The 14252-nt window shown below is 40.4% G+C and overlaps 1 protein-coding gene across 1 annotated transcript in view; it reads right to left on the bottom strand.

The window, feature by feature from the left end:
* The window catches only part of smpd3 (sphingomyelin phosphodiesterase 3), a 40478-nt gene extending 26226 nt beyond the window's left edge, over window positions 1–14252 (bottom strand). Inside the window, exons 1-2 of the mRNA XM_022228375.2 lie at window positions 13335–14252; window positions 7339–9433 (exon numbers count right to left, since the gene is read on the bottom strand). Of these exons, the coding sequence (XP_022084067.2) occupies window positions 7339–8673 (1335 nt within the window). The 5' untranslated portion in view covers window positions 8674–9433; window positions 13335–14252. The remainder of the gene's footprint in view (window positions 1–7338; window positions 9434–13334) is intronic.

Below are 14252 nucleotides of genomic sequence, written 5' to 3'. Positions count from 1 at the left end.
GTGTTCTTCACAAACTTGAAGAAATGAAGACCCAGAAATTATATTCAAACACCGCACTGGAATTCACACTCATGCCCCCACTTCCGCCCACTGTCATGACTGGCAATTCAATGAACTACCTCCAGACCCCTCCCCACATCATTCTCGACAACCATTTAGGGAATCTGGCAGAGTAAACCTGCCAAATTCAAAGTCAATACTCTGAACATCCCAGGAGGATGGAGGCAAACAGTTGCGCCTCACTTGAGGATGGCTCCTAAACACAACCCCATCCAAACACTGAGTAAGGAATAATTTAGGGCTCTCCGACGAGGTTGGAATGGATCGTGCAGGTTGCTTACAGTCTGTTCCCCTCTACAGCAATCGGCTTAACAAGGCGTGCCTATTCTTTGCGTGAAACCTAATGAAGCTTCCCCGGACTTGCTGCAATGTGAACGATCGACTGTTTAGCAAACCATGTAGAAACCATCGTTTAGAATGATAGTACTGTACTGCTGCTCATCCAACTGCTGAACACATCACTCAATAATGCACGCTGATGAGAAAGGCAGATAGTTGTTTTGTGTTATCTCTTCACCTTTCCTCTGGCCTTGTACTTTTTTCCACATCCACTACATTTGTACCGATGCCATATTAAGCACCATCTTTGACACTTGTCGGATTTAAAATGTACACATACTAAATGCATCAAGCCAACTGCTTTACATGTAATCTAACATCCTGAAGTACACTGTAGGTCATGTGAATTTTTTCCCACACAATCTGATAATTCCTCTACTTGTATGCACATACATGTATATATCCCAAATCACAGCTAATACATAAAAGCACAATTGGTTCGTTACACTCATCATATAGGTGAAATTTTTAGGCATGGATCTACCGGTACGTACATAAAAATATGTAACGTGGCATCCCTACTGAGTAACGCTTGGCAAGGCTGTACACTGTCTTTTCTTTTTCAACACATGGCCTCCTTGGCAGAATTGACACGAACAGAATTAGTCCTCAAAGATGTCTCATCGGAAAGTAATTACAGAACAAGCATGACAACAAACTGCATGTATGTACATACATGGAGGTTGCCTCCATGCACACAGTTCTGCAGACAAGGAAACTGCTTGATGGATTGCAGATTATTCCCTTCCCCTCCCCCCCAGCAAAGGTGTCAACAGATGCTAACAGAGGACACAATCTCCTTGTGACAAGACCTAATGACATCTGTGGGAATATAGCAAACCCAAGCTTAGAGTGGTGCCAGGTTAGTCACGAAGCCTGATGCTGATTACAAGTAACGACGATAGCTGACTGTCGGCCAATTGTGACTACACTGGCTATCAATTCCACTTGCCGCACACACGTATATAATATGCAAGACATCTCTTTCTCTATACCGACGGTCACTTTTGTTCAAGCCAAATTGTTTCGTTACAATAATTAATAGGTTTCAAATAAAAAAGTGTGTCCAGTACATGTATACAACTATCCAGTCACAACCATCGTCCCTCTAAAAATGTGGAAACAAGAAGTCTAAGGTTCAAGAAGCATGCCCAACACAGAAATGGTTCCATCCCTTATTAAGCAGACTACATACATGTATGCCACTTCAATAGAGAAATGAAGGATGTGAACATTTACAAAGAACATCCAAGATTGTAGCAAGTTGAATGCTTAATTAAAATTTTCTGAGGGTCTTTGTGGAGTAATTGAAGAGTGTTAGCTTTAAAAGTTAATCAACAAATTTTGATAACTAATTTGATAAATCATTTTCAAATAACATGATACAGATAGAAAAACATGAACACTATCACAGCAAAATAACAATTAACTGTTGAGCTTGGGGTAGGAAAACTACACAGCGAGTTGGGTGTGAAGAGTACAAGTTTTACAAAATAAAATGAAAGAAAAATGAATGTTGTTCATAGATTTTCAATGTTCTTTGCAAAAATCAAATTGTGAACAGCATAGTTTGCCAATATCCTAAAACACTCTCTCCTGGCCTGTCCTGGATGAACGTAAGGTCCCCAAAATCTTGTCTCACAACACAAATTTTATCATAGCAAAAATGCAACCCTACAAATACAATTCAAGGTTCAGGTGCAACATGTCCGTGTATGCTATATTTAGATAATGGGTGACTAGTGCCTAGTGAATTAAGTGCAGTGAATGAGCTTCACCCGGCCAGTGGCAGGAGCCAATTCATCTTCTAGTGTATGAAAGCAGAGAGGCAAAGGGAACAGTCTAGGACTTGTTGAGATATGGATGAGTCGATACTCAGGGGATGGAGGAGGAGGTAAGGAGATTTGTAAGGCTCCATGCTGCCCAAACCGGTCAGCAATTTAACCTTCCTCAGTGCAAGTCTGCTTATTACACATACACAAGGGGGGAAGCAAGTGATAAGCAATAAAAAAAAAAAACAGTTACAGGTACCGGTACATGCTTCCTGTTTCCTGGCCTACCCATTTTGAAGGTGAGACCCTCAATTCTTTTGGGGGGAATTTTGGTAAAATCTGGAATTAGAAATAACAAAAAAAACCGTGTCTATACCAGTACTTCGAATGTGGGGCAAAAAAGTTCAGTGCAAGCAAAAGTCAGCGTAAAAAAGTGAGGAAACATCCTGCCAACCTACCCTTTCTCAGATGCTGCATGTATGTAAAAGGATGCAGAACTTTTTTTTGCATTACAGAGCCCATCTTAGATTGTCTGGGAGCAGAATTCATTTAATGGACGAGGCCGAGTTGTCTGATTGTGGTGAACTAGATCTGGCACACAGGCGTTTTGGGAGCTGTTCCACAAAGATTCTTATCACAGAGATTTCTATAAACAGATTTTTTTCCTTTGAAAGAGTTTGCACATCAGTAAGAAATTATGACAAGATTCAAGAACAAAATATATGGCAATCACTCATGCTGGCGAGGAGCATATACTAAATTTGATATCGTAACTCTAGCTAATTTCGTAGCAAAGCAAATTAACAAAGAAATATTTCACCAGGCAGGCACCTGCCAGAAATAAGCCCCAATAATTAGATGGATTCATGTGACAAAGTCATCCAATCATGCCTAAAAAACAAGAACCAGAAGAGTTGTTGATGGTTTGAACATTCCAATGTACAAAAGGGGTCACTAACAATACAGTGCATCACCAAAAGGTTGCCATAGCGAGGCCATTTTTTCTTTCCTTCAACCTGGAGGCAGGAGCCATTACTAGTACTGATGTCAGAGCACAGAATTATTTCCGGCAGCCTGCCACTGCAGATTAAAAAACCCAACTGATGGTAGCTATTTTAACAGCTGTACAGATCCCCCATACAGCTCATTACCAGACCAATGCACCGAGTCCATTACCTCTCACTCCTAAACCTTTTCCATCTCTCTGTTTCCATGGCAATGGCACTTGATCTATTCATTGAGAGATCAGTGTTAATGCCTGTGTTCTGGTTTATTGGATAAATCAGGCATTGTGTAAAATTTATCGTCATGTTGTGAATGCATAGAGAGCAACCTATCTCTTTAATCCTTTCAAGCCACCGACTAATGCAAAAATGGTGAACGATTGGAGGGTGTATCTGAACATACATATGCTAACATGAAAACAAGGGAAGACTCAGAACCCAAATTTTTGGAGGGGAGGAGGCGAGTTTTTTCAGGGGTGAGGCTGAATTTGGGTTTTTAAAAATGCATTGAGAACGAAAGAAAACTAAATTGCCCCACCTACAAATAACCTTTCATCATATTGCCCCTTTGGGGGAAAGAGGGACCTCCCCTTTGGTCATCCACGGATTTGCCAATGCATGGAAAAGAACAGTCTTTTGGAGGGTGCAGCCACGAAATGATAAAATCATAGAGGAAAACAAAGCCCCTGATCCGTATGATATTCAAGGTGTAATACAAACCTGATTCTGGTATTAAGAAACCTTTGCTGTTGACTCGTCAGTGACACATAGATGCACATGTTCTTAAACTGAAATAGTTTTTTTGTCCATAAGACCAGGAAACAAGGCCTACTGCTTTTTATCTATTAACCCAACCCAAAGGGTCAGAGGAAATCACACAGAGCCTTGTTCGATTTGGCAGAGTTAGAGTTACAAGAAAACCTGCCATAACCTAATCTGTAGGAGTAGGTTGTTTTATTCCACGCTGAATAAACTTAGCATCACGCTATCTACTCAGATGGTACGTGTCTCAAATTAGGGCAAGGTCCTTAGCCCTACTTTTACATCTTACAAAAAACAGAAGGAAAAAAACCTTCCACAGACTATGAATGATAAGTGTGAAAAATGAGTAGAGTTGAAGTAAAAACACACTTTTAACTCATTAAAAAAAAATAGAAGCTAGGATGACTTAGTAATAGAAGTCAGGTCAGTATTAAAACAGTTATTTTGACATGGCAAACATACCTGCAGTGGAAGCTTTGAAAATTCCTCAAGGTTGAAGAAAGTTTAGCATTTGTACATAGGACAGTGTAAACCCAGAAAAAAACCAGCTCGTGTTCCCAGAAGCAATCTGTTGTTCAAATAATCAATTCTTTCATTTCAATTTGACTTTTCCAGATACATGTCTCTGCGGGTGGCAGGATTAAGAATGCAGAGATCACGTTACGGATTTGATGGGAGTTGAACAAAGTGAATGGACGCACCAATGAACTAGAACTAATGGCGCACGCAGTGAAGAGAGAAGTCCTTCATTCTAAACCCCCCTCCCCCATTCTCCACGTTTCCCGAATATTGTTTTATGCATTATACAGCAGAATAACACAGCCATTATTTAAGGGGCAGTGGCGTGCTTCAGCGTTAGACGCATTTTGAGAAATTTAACAATGCAATGGGTGCATTTTACCACTGAAAATCCAATTTGGATTTGTAAAAAAATCTTCAATGGTTGCCTTAGTTTATTTTTTTTTAATAGTATTCATACAAATATTTGGCACTGTTGGTTACAATTTCCATACAGTTTCACAGACCATGTACATCAGTTATGCACATGCCTACTTTTTGACTGTACTGCAACTTAAAGGTACAAGTGCAGGTACACTCTATATGTTGAAAATTAGCCAGTTAGGGTTGGAGGCAGTGTATGTGTGCTCTACTTTTTCCATTGAGGACATACATGTATGATGAGCTGGCTTTGTATCCATTTCCTCTGGTGGCGAACGTGCACTCATGTCTCATGCGTTGTTTGTACCGACTGGGTTTGAGCACACATATGATCCTGGTGTGAAGTGGTTAGGCCCTGTAAGTATCAGTTACAAGTATTTTGTCGTCATGTGAGCAAATAACGCCTGCATGCTATGTCAGTCCTTTTCAGTGGGGGAGCCGAGTGTCATCTGCACCATGCTTATGCAGACAAACATGGAGCTTTATTATCCTTTGACGAGTCATAAGCCTTCAAAATATGACTCTACATACGAAATCTGACTCTTCGATGGGTCACATACAGTGTATGACACTTGGATTTCCATTGTACCTGTGCTCTTTTTGATGGCATATTATGCATTGTCCCCATATTTGTCTACTGGTAAATGTGGCATCTCTGAGCTACGATAAAAATAACAAAAGTTCATCTTCAATTTCTGAAATTGTGCGACTTGACTTAGACTCAATAATGACATGGCTGTTTATAAATTTTGCATCCCTTCAATACAATCTCAGCCTTATTCATAGATACACATTATTAGATCATGAAACCCTTTGGACTGGTCACTGTACAATCTTATTAAAGCAATAATTCCGACTGCTATAAAAAACAACTCACCAGTACCTGATTTACATGCATTATTCAACGTTTATGTCTATTATTCACACACTTAGCCAGCAGTTTTTACATAATCCATGCCCCCTTCCGTGACTAGCTGCATTGGTTGCAAAGTCCCCCCCCTGACCACAGGACTCCAGATGTACTATGCTTTGACTCCGTATGCCTGTCACGACTGGCACAAGACATGTTAGTATAGTGTCAGGTTATATTGACAAAGCAGATTGCCAATTTCAAATTTACATTTCCCCAAAGACGGCCTTCTACTTTTGGTATGTTTCTGTTGTTCAAGGAGCAGAAAGTGGTTACACAGACCTCAAGACCTTTTCAAGTGATTGAATCTTCCACATTGTAACAGTGTTAACATGTACCCGTATCATCAAGTAGATTACTAAGCACATAGAAAGCGTGAGGCACGATGATAAAATGCATTTGCCATCCCCCACTTCAAAACTTGCAAAATTTTGCACTGACAGTGAAAGATTACACATTACACAGTCAAAGGGCATTATTATCGCGACCAGTAGGCCCAGGTTGTGCTTGAAACAGAACTCAATCCTTTGTGTCGTTATATATGGCTTTGTGAAGCAAAGTAGGCCTATGAGGTTAAGGGCCAGTTCATATATTTGGTGCAAAAGTGAACACAAATGCAAATTTCAAAATGCAAACAAAAGCTTGCTGCAAATCTTTCAAGCATGATCAACTTCGCTTCGCTTTCACATTTGCCTGTTGTATAAAATGGCCTTAACGATGTGAGTGTAATAAAGGAAGATTGGCAGCAGAAAATGTACATAGGGCCTAAACTGTTCAAAATAACGTATCATGTCCATGTACACATACATGAAATGCTGGGGTTTTACTCCATAGTTTCAACAAGCTAACCAAACTGATTAAAATCTCAAATATTGCAGAAAAATCTGAATTTCTTTAATCATAGTCTGGTCCATGATTAATACTCTTATGACTCATTACCATTTACAATTTTGTTCACAAACAAGCCACATATTAATCAGCTGCTCCAAAGCAGTAATTACTTGCCTAAGCTCTGCTGAATGTTTATAATCAAGTCATCACGAACCACCTCAAATCAAACACGTCTTCTACTTTACAATCAAGTCATCACACAAGCTGCCGAGCTGTGACTAAGGCATTTCTTTATCAGTGTATATGTATATCTCACTGAGTCAGTCTAGTATTTGAATGGCATGCTCATGTCATGTACACGTATCACCAGGTATGCTCCAAATGAAGCGCCGTACGTCATTCCAGAACATCGGTACACATGGGAGGTGCTTTGCTCTCAGATGACCTCATGTTTTTCAAGTACCAAACTGGCTCACAAGTGATTGCCTTAATTACAGTTTGACTCACGATGGACTCCTGAATGATGAGTGGATTACATCTCTAATTCTGTTTAGGCCAAAGTGACAGCTGAAGGTGACCTAATGCACTGGGCAAAGTTGTGGTCAATATTGAGGAGATGTTCATTTGACGTATTTCTAGAACTGAATCTGCAAGGTTTAGAAATTACATTGTAAATTGAAATTCCTCATGATGATCATCTATGCCAGAAACAAATGCTTACCTTGACCATTAGAAGACCCTTTGAAACTGCACGATCTTCATTCTGACTCTCATTGAAACACTCAAATGATGCATCCAGGATTGGGTAACGGCTCGCAAAGAGCAGGCCGCTGTTCAAAAAATGTCTGTTAATCCCCCAGGAATCCATGCCCACGTCATAGATGACGTGACTGAACCAAAGGTGGAGTGTCTTGACAAGTTTCTTGGCAGCTCTGCGCTCAAACACCTCCTGGAAACAGATAAAGTCCAGCCCAGCTGGAAAGTTGATGTTGACGGCGTGCTCCGACGGGGATGGGACATCTCCCATTTTATCCTCACTGTGCAACTTTGATTGTTGAATGGATGATGAGCCACTGGCAAGTATGTGAGGCTTGGGTTCATGGCAAGGTGTTTGAGGGAACTCAATTTGAATACCGCAGTCTACATTTGGAGTAGAAGCCAAAGACTCTGATGGTGTTGGGGAATCTGAGATGTCTTTTGGTACGATATCGGGCACGGAAATCACACTCGCTTCACGGTCATTTCTTGCATCTTGGTCATTGTCTTTGGACCCTCTTAAAGTGTTTCCATTCGCAGGTGTATCTGAAGCAGGTGTGTCTCCATTGCATTGATGAATTGGTTCCCCGCCGTCGCAATTATCCCTGATTTTGTCGATACCCTGTGCAAAAAAGGATGTCTCTTCTGGTTGGATGTTTGTGTATGTCACACAAGAAACATCAGTGTCGCTGACATCTAATTGGTGGCTCTCACCCATATTGAACAGACTCATTGGGTTGGTGGAGGCCGGTGGGTTTATGCTGTAGGTCTTCAGTTCACTGTCCGATGGTGACTGGACAAAAATCCTGGGGCTCGGTCGAACTTGAGAGTTAATAATCCGCCGGCCAAGATTGACTGACCGCGTTTGAACATTCCGGAGGTTGTTCATTCTGGACATGCCCTCAGGCATAAGGCAGGTATCAATGACAGCAATTTTGAAAAAGTGCTTTGACGAGAGATCGGTCCATATACCCTCGTTGACATTGACTCTGCTTGGCGTGTCGGCAAAGGAATACACGTAAGGGGCACGCTCACCAGCCAGACATATCCTGGCAATGAACCCAAATAAGGCAAATGGTGAGAATATGACGATCAGAGCAAGACACACAGGCAACGAGAAGACAAGGATAACGCAACGCTCATAGCATGGCGCCTCCTCCTCATTACGCGATTCATCTGTTGTCCGTACCATTAACGACAGAAGCTGGTTTACAGACCAGATCCATGGCAGCATAAAGCTGTAGGCAACCGAATACATTCTTGCCTTGTGTTTGCTTCTGAATGCCGTCTTGTGCAACATGATTCCAACCACACTCGCATAGACAGTCAAACTGAGAGACCACAATCGACATTTAGTTTCCAAAATGTGAAGTTTCCTTTTGCTGGTCAAACTAGTCTGCTATACCCAAGAATGTTCCTCAATGACCCATTTCACTTTAAAATTGGACCATCTTTTCTCCAAATCATGGTAGATTTATATTTGTAGCCACTGTGGGCTGAAATCCAACAGACTTGCTGATACAGCCTGGAATCTGTGTACCACTGACACTGCAAAACCTTTGACCAGCAACCAACTATATGAAGAATGCCTTGGCTGTCCAAACCACTCTTTGATACACCACTATCCAGATTCATCAGAAGTGTTTGGTAAACACGAATCTCCCATTGTGCAATCTTTGATGTGGCTTCTCTGTTTACAGTTGCATCCACTCATGACCTCTGCTCTTGCTCTGTGCAAGCGGGTGACGATGCATCCTGCGATTTCTTGACCGTGCCCTCAATCAACTGCGACCTGTTTACACGTCCATTCCACCAGTGAATCATCGCTCATTCCCTTGGTGAGTCGGCTTCTCGCTAGATGGAATGGACTGCAACTTCTTGCTTCACTGTCACGGCCAATCAATATACGGCAGAAGTGAAAATGGTGTGGAGGGAGAAGGGGAGGTTGTTGTGTAACCTTCTGGCATTTGCCAAGTCCAGTTCTGACCTCAGGTGGTGAACGTCACGCTTACAACTACTCGTAACTCATCAAATTCCGTCATCATCGCCATATGCAGAATCTGAAAGCAACCAAACTCTGTATTTTATTCAAGAGCACAGATGTCCCAGCACTTGACAGAATCAGTGGATGAAAATACGTCTATTCAAGCTTCTCTGAGTGCTAGAAAATGTAACCAGAAACAGCATACTCAACATTTCTAGCCATCACGATGCTACAGTGCAACTTTATTTCCTCTTCTGAATAGTTCACAAGACAGTCTCATTTTCTTAAATGAATTTTAGAGTTTATGCGATTTTTTATACAGGTTATTTTATGTGGCGGTTGGACTTCAGCTCTGCAGTGCCACCTAGCCTACACTGAACTAGACCAACCTCCCTGTGGGCAGAGGATATTATTGAAGTTAAAAAAATTATTATGAATCATCTCATAAACTCGGACAGCAGCAGATCCAGAGGGGACATAGCTGGTGCATGTGTCCCTATATTTTTTATTTTAATTTTTTTTTCTTACAATAACCACACACATCTTTTTTCTCAATCAGTCATTTAATCTCTTTTAAAGACAGAAATTTACATCTAGAAAAGATGTCCACTCCTTTGCCTAGGGGGCACCAGCAGTTTGGTTGACCCCTCCCCCTTTTTTTGTAAATGCTTGGCATTTCCCAATGCATTGCTTTGTAAATACAGAACGTATGTACATATAAAATTATGCACATGGAGTTTACATGAACTATGTACATTTACAGTTTACTAAATGTGAGGGGCCCTGAAAACATAGTTAACTTCTAAAAATTTTAAATTCATCTGATAAAAAAAGACAGTCAGATGGCAAAGTTTGCAAGAGAAGTCTGAAAGAGTCACATTTAAGGATTCTAGTAAAACAAAATTAGTACTCCCTTTGAATGTCATGTTGTGAACATTTTTATAAAATTCCTTTTACATTCTATAGAAAACTGAATCCTAAACCATATAAACAGCTGTAAAATGTCCACAATAGAATTAGGTATGTTTAAAAACATAATTCAATTTCATGCATTCTCTGCTCCTGCTATCCTCATGATATTCTTAGGCCTTAAGGCAAAACATTAAAAATTATTCCAAAGGCTTTTGCTAACATTCGAATATATTCCATTGCTTTGAGGTCATGGCCTATTTGTTTCATCCGAGTCTGGCTGTAAACCGTCATCCCGTCTCCACATCAGTGAATATTAACTCTGGTCTCTAGTTCCCATCCATTCACCTTCCCCTAATTTCCATCCAGTGCAACAAGTCTCCAATCGACTGGCCCACAACCCTTGCCGTGACTGGGCACTGTTGCTGTGGACAACCAGAAATAGGGAGAGAGGGCTCAACTGAAGTATTATGCTTATGGATGGAGCGTGCAATTCTGATGTGGTGCACATCGGCGTTCCTTTGATCAGATATCAAGTAGAAATATTACAACTGCTATAACACTAATTGCAATTCTGGACAGGGCAGTTTGTTTGTATGTTGAGATAAACATCGAGGGGTTTGTCAACTGGAGGATAGCTTTTGAATTCTTTGCAACAGTGTTGACTTTAAGCAACGATTTTACATTTTGATAGAAGTATTCCATTCTATCCTAAAAGCAGAAATGTTGAATTGTCGGTACAAGATTACTCACAAAAGTGGAGATTCTTGGTTTTTTAATTTTGGCATATTTCAATTAAGACAAACAATATGACTCAAAGTCACTCCCTGCATAAAAAATTATTTTCCAAAACGTTTCAAATGCGATTAAAATGCACAAATAATGAGTTCATGTACTGGGGCCTTTCAACTTCTCAATGTAAAAAGAAACCCAGTGATCAAATTAATCCTGTCTAAAAGACATACAGTAAGTGACTCAAATGACTCAGGAAAGTGTTGGTCTTGAAAATCTTTCTTTGAGTTTAGGCTCAACTCGGCTGATGTCAACTGTTTTTTTCAAAATGTGATGCACCTTTCCTTTACAAGGGTCAAACATGTCTTGTTGCCAAATTTAGCAGTGGACGTGTACAGAGTTTCAATGAGAAAGGATATGTACATGTATAGATGTACCACTGACAATGATAAGTCTCCAATCAAATATGCAATTAGATTTCTTTTAAAAATTCATTTTCAAATGATGACTCAACCTTGAATGAGAAATGAATTATGGATAAAAATGAGAGGCACCATACTCATAAAAAAGAAAAGAAAAATGCCTCTGGGAACCAGTAAGAATTACCCCTCCAAAGCTACTACTAATCTCCTGGACAGATCAGCGACTATTAGGAGGCAAATTTTATTCATGCTTTGGTGATGATTTTAGAGTCTGATTTTCCGTCGTCAAGCCCCTGGGAACTTTGGAATGAAAGCCTTCCGCCTGTACTTAATAGCAAAGTAACACCTGACAATAATGAACACTTAGCCAATCGAGTGGATCTTAGCTTCTGATTTATTTAGGACTCAGACATGAGGGAGCCGGGGATAACGACAGGCCAATCCTCAGCCTGCCGACCGGCAACATGGTTTCTCATGTTGCCTCTGTGGGTCAAGAGTCAACATCATAGCCTTTTTTTTTCTTCTTCTTTTGCTTGTTCTTTTTGACATACTTTTTTGACTCATTCAACAACAGACAAGTACTGCTGGCTGTGAATTGGCAAAGACTGGTTATTACTTAAATCCAACTTGCATCTGTGGAATATACAGTGACGAAGCAAAGCCCATTCCAAACTCATTAGTTTTAAATGGAAGGTGGATCTTTAATTTTAACTGGTGGGATGTAGGTATTGATTTTGCAGGGGGGGGTGACATTGTTTAAGAGGAAAAAGAAATGGGAAGAAAAACTAAAGGAAAAGAAGGGAAAAATGTCACTAGTTTCCATGGAAATGACTTAGAATTGACTCCTGTAATATTTACAAACTGCCAGTCTGTTACTGTTGAGTGCTCTGATCACCTTGAAAGAGATACATGTACATGTATGCCTACACTTCCTGGCAATGTAAACGGATCAGTGACAGGGAAAATGAATAGGGAAAAGGGACATGGAAAGTTTAATTTTAATTTTTTTATTTTAATTTTAAAGTAAGGTTTCCCTCTTACACCGATGACTCTGGTATAACAACTTCCTGCTAACTAGTGAGGGCAAAAACCTGTAATTAATATTAATATCTCCTTGATGCAAGCACATCATGAAATAGAATGATTCCCTACGAAAGAAATGTACAATCCCAGGAATTTTCTTCCCGAATATAACCTCTGGCAATGATTAGTCTTGAATACAAGGACAGCATATAAAACAATATCGCAACAGGGCAGAATTTTTTATATTCAGGTAAAGACAGATTCTTTATGCAAATGCAAAGCAAATGTGAAATTAAGGAACATTCACCGAGACGCCTGACAGGTTGAACATGTGTTTAACTCCAGTGAATTTACAGTACAAATAAGTAGTTTCCAATTTGCATTCGCAATCTCTTTTTGGTTCTCTTGGGAGTATGAACCTGCCTTGCATGTCTGGCCGAATGGTTGGTTTAGTTCATGACAGCCTCTTGTCACTGTCACTCTTCAAATCCTCCAGGAAAAGCACTTTCTTTTACAACACTTTCAGGCAATTCCAGGCAAAACTGACCGTGGCATTTTAAGGTTAACTACCCTCTATTAATTTAACAAAAAAGCACACATTATGTAAATAAACAAAAACTGAATGAAATCAAATGAGAATCCAGCATTTCTGGTGTGTAAAACATTTTGCACCATTGATGCTGCAGCAGAATTCTCTCAAGATAATTTTTAAAAAAGTAACTCCCAAAAGTCTACCAGGCAATATGGTAGAATCCCTTGCTACAGCAACAGCAAGACACAGACATTGAGCAAGTTACTTTCAAACAGCTGCATCAATGAGTTACAAAACAGCAATACCTATAAAAGGAAGAAATTATTACTAATGGAGGCACCGTACATCTATCAACTCACCGTCATAGACCAGCCTGATCAACTTGACACAGTTACCACCCATCAGCATCACATATGTATGTGCTCCTTTTTCCTGGCTAACACACCCCACCACCTGCCTGCACAGTAATTCATGTCTGTGAGGAGTCAAAGCCACTCATGTCTTCCCTGCACACAGCCTCAGTGAGACAATGAACCCCCGTCCAAGCCTCCGTTGGCACACGTGTGCGATATCCATTCGGCCAGATTCAGCAATCGCCGGCGCCCGAGTGACAAGCACAAGCGAACACACAACACAAATGCTATCATAATGCATCATTTATTCGAGGCAAAACCACTGACGGTCTGCGTAGCTTTGGCCGATTGCCGCACGGCCGTCGAATGCAAAGTGATATGTGCACTGATCATTTCATGCACACACCGTCAGTGGGAGCGCACATCTACTCACAGCCCGAGGTTTGATGGACACTCTGACTAAAAGGAGATCTCCGAATGAAAAAAAAAGTATCAGAACTATAGAAACACGTCTTCGTATATGTACACTTGATCTTTTTTAACTGGACAGGATCCACAGTTTATTTTCATGAGGGTGCAGAAGTAAATGCACGTAAAAGAACCTGTGGTTTGAAGAAAATTGAACCCAATGAAAGCTAATTTGACAACTTATCTTTTTATGATCATTCAGGATGGATTGTTCTTGTTGTGGGAAACAGGAAAGAATGGCAGGGTAATTTTTGTATATCCAATCACCGTAATTTTGAGCAACAGAGTATGTCAAGCAGTATCTGTATAAGACAATCAGTCACGTTTGGTGAATCAATTGAACAAACAGTCATCATCTGAATAGGTAAATTAAATATGCAAAACGTGAGCTGCTGAACAACACTGGGTAAATTACTGATATTTTTACAGACAGCATTGTTCAACTTGAGAACCAAA

This window comes from Acanthaster planci, linkage group LG06 (genome assembly GCF_054643075.1).
Source record: "Acanthaster planci isolate LZ-2023a linkage group LG06, COTS_SCS, whole genome shotgun sequence".
NCBI classification, from domain to species: domain Eukaryota; kingdom Metazoa; phylum Echinodermata; class Asteroidea; order Valvatida; family Acanthasteridae; genus Acanthaster; species Acanthaster planci.
The sequence above is the reverse complement of the archived record's forward strand: the minus strand, read 5'-3'. Positions and strand labels throughout refer to the sequence as shown.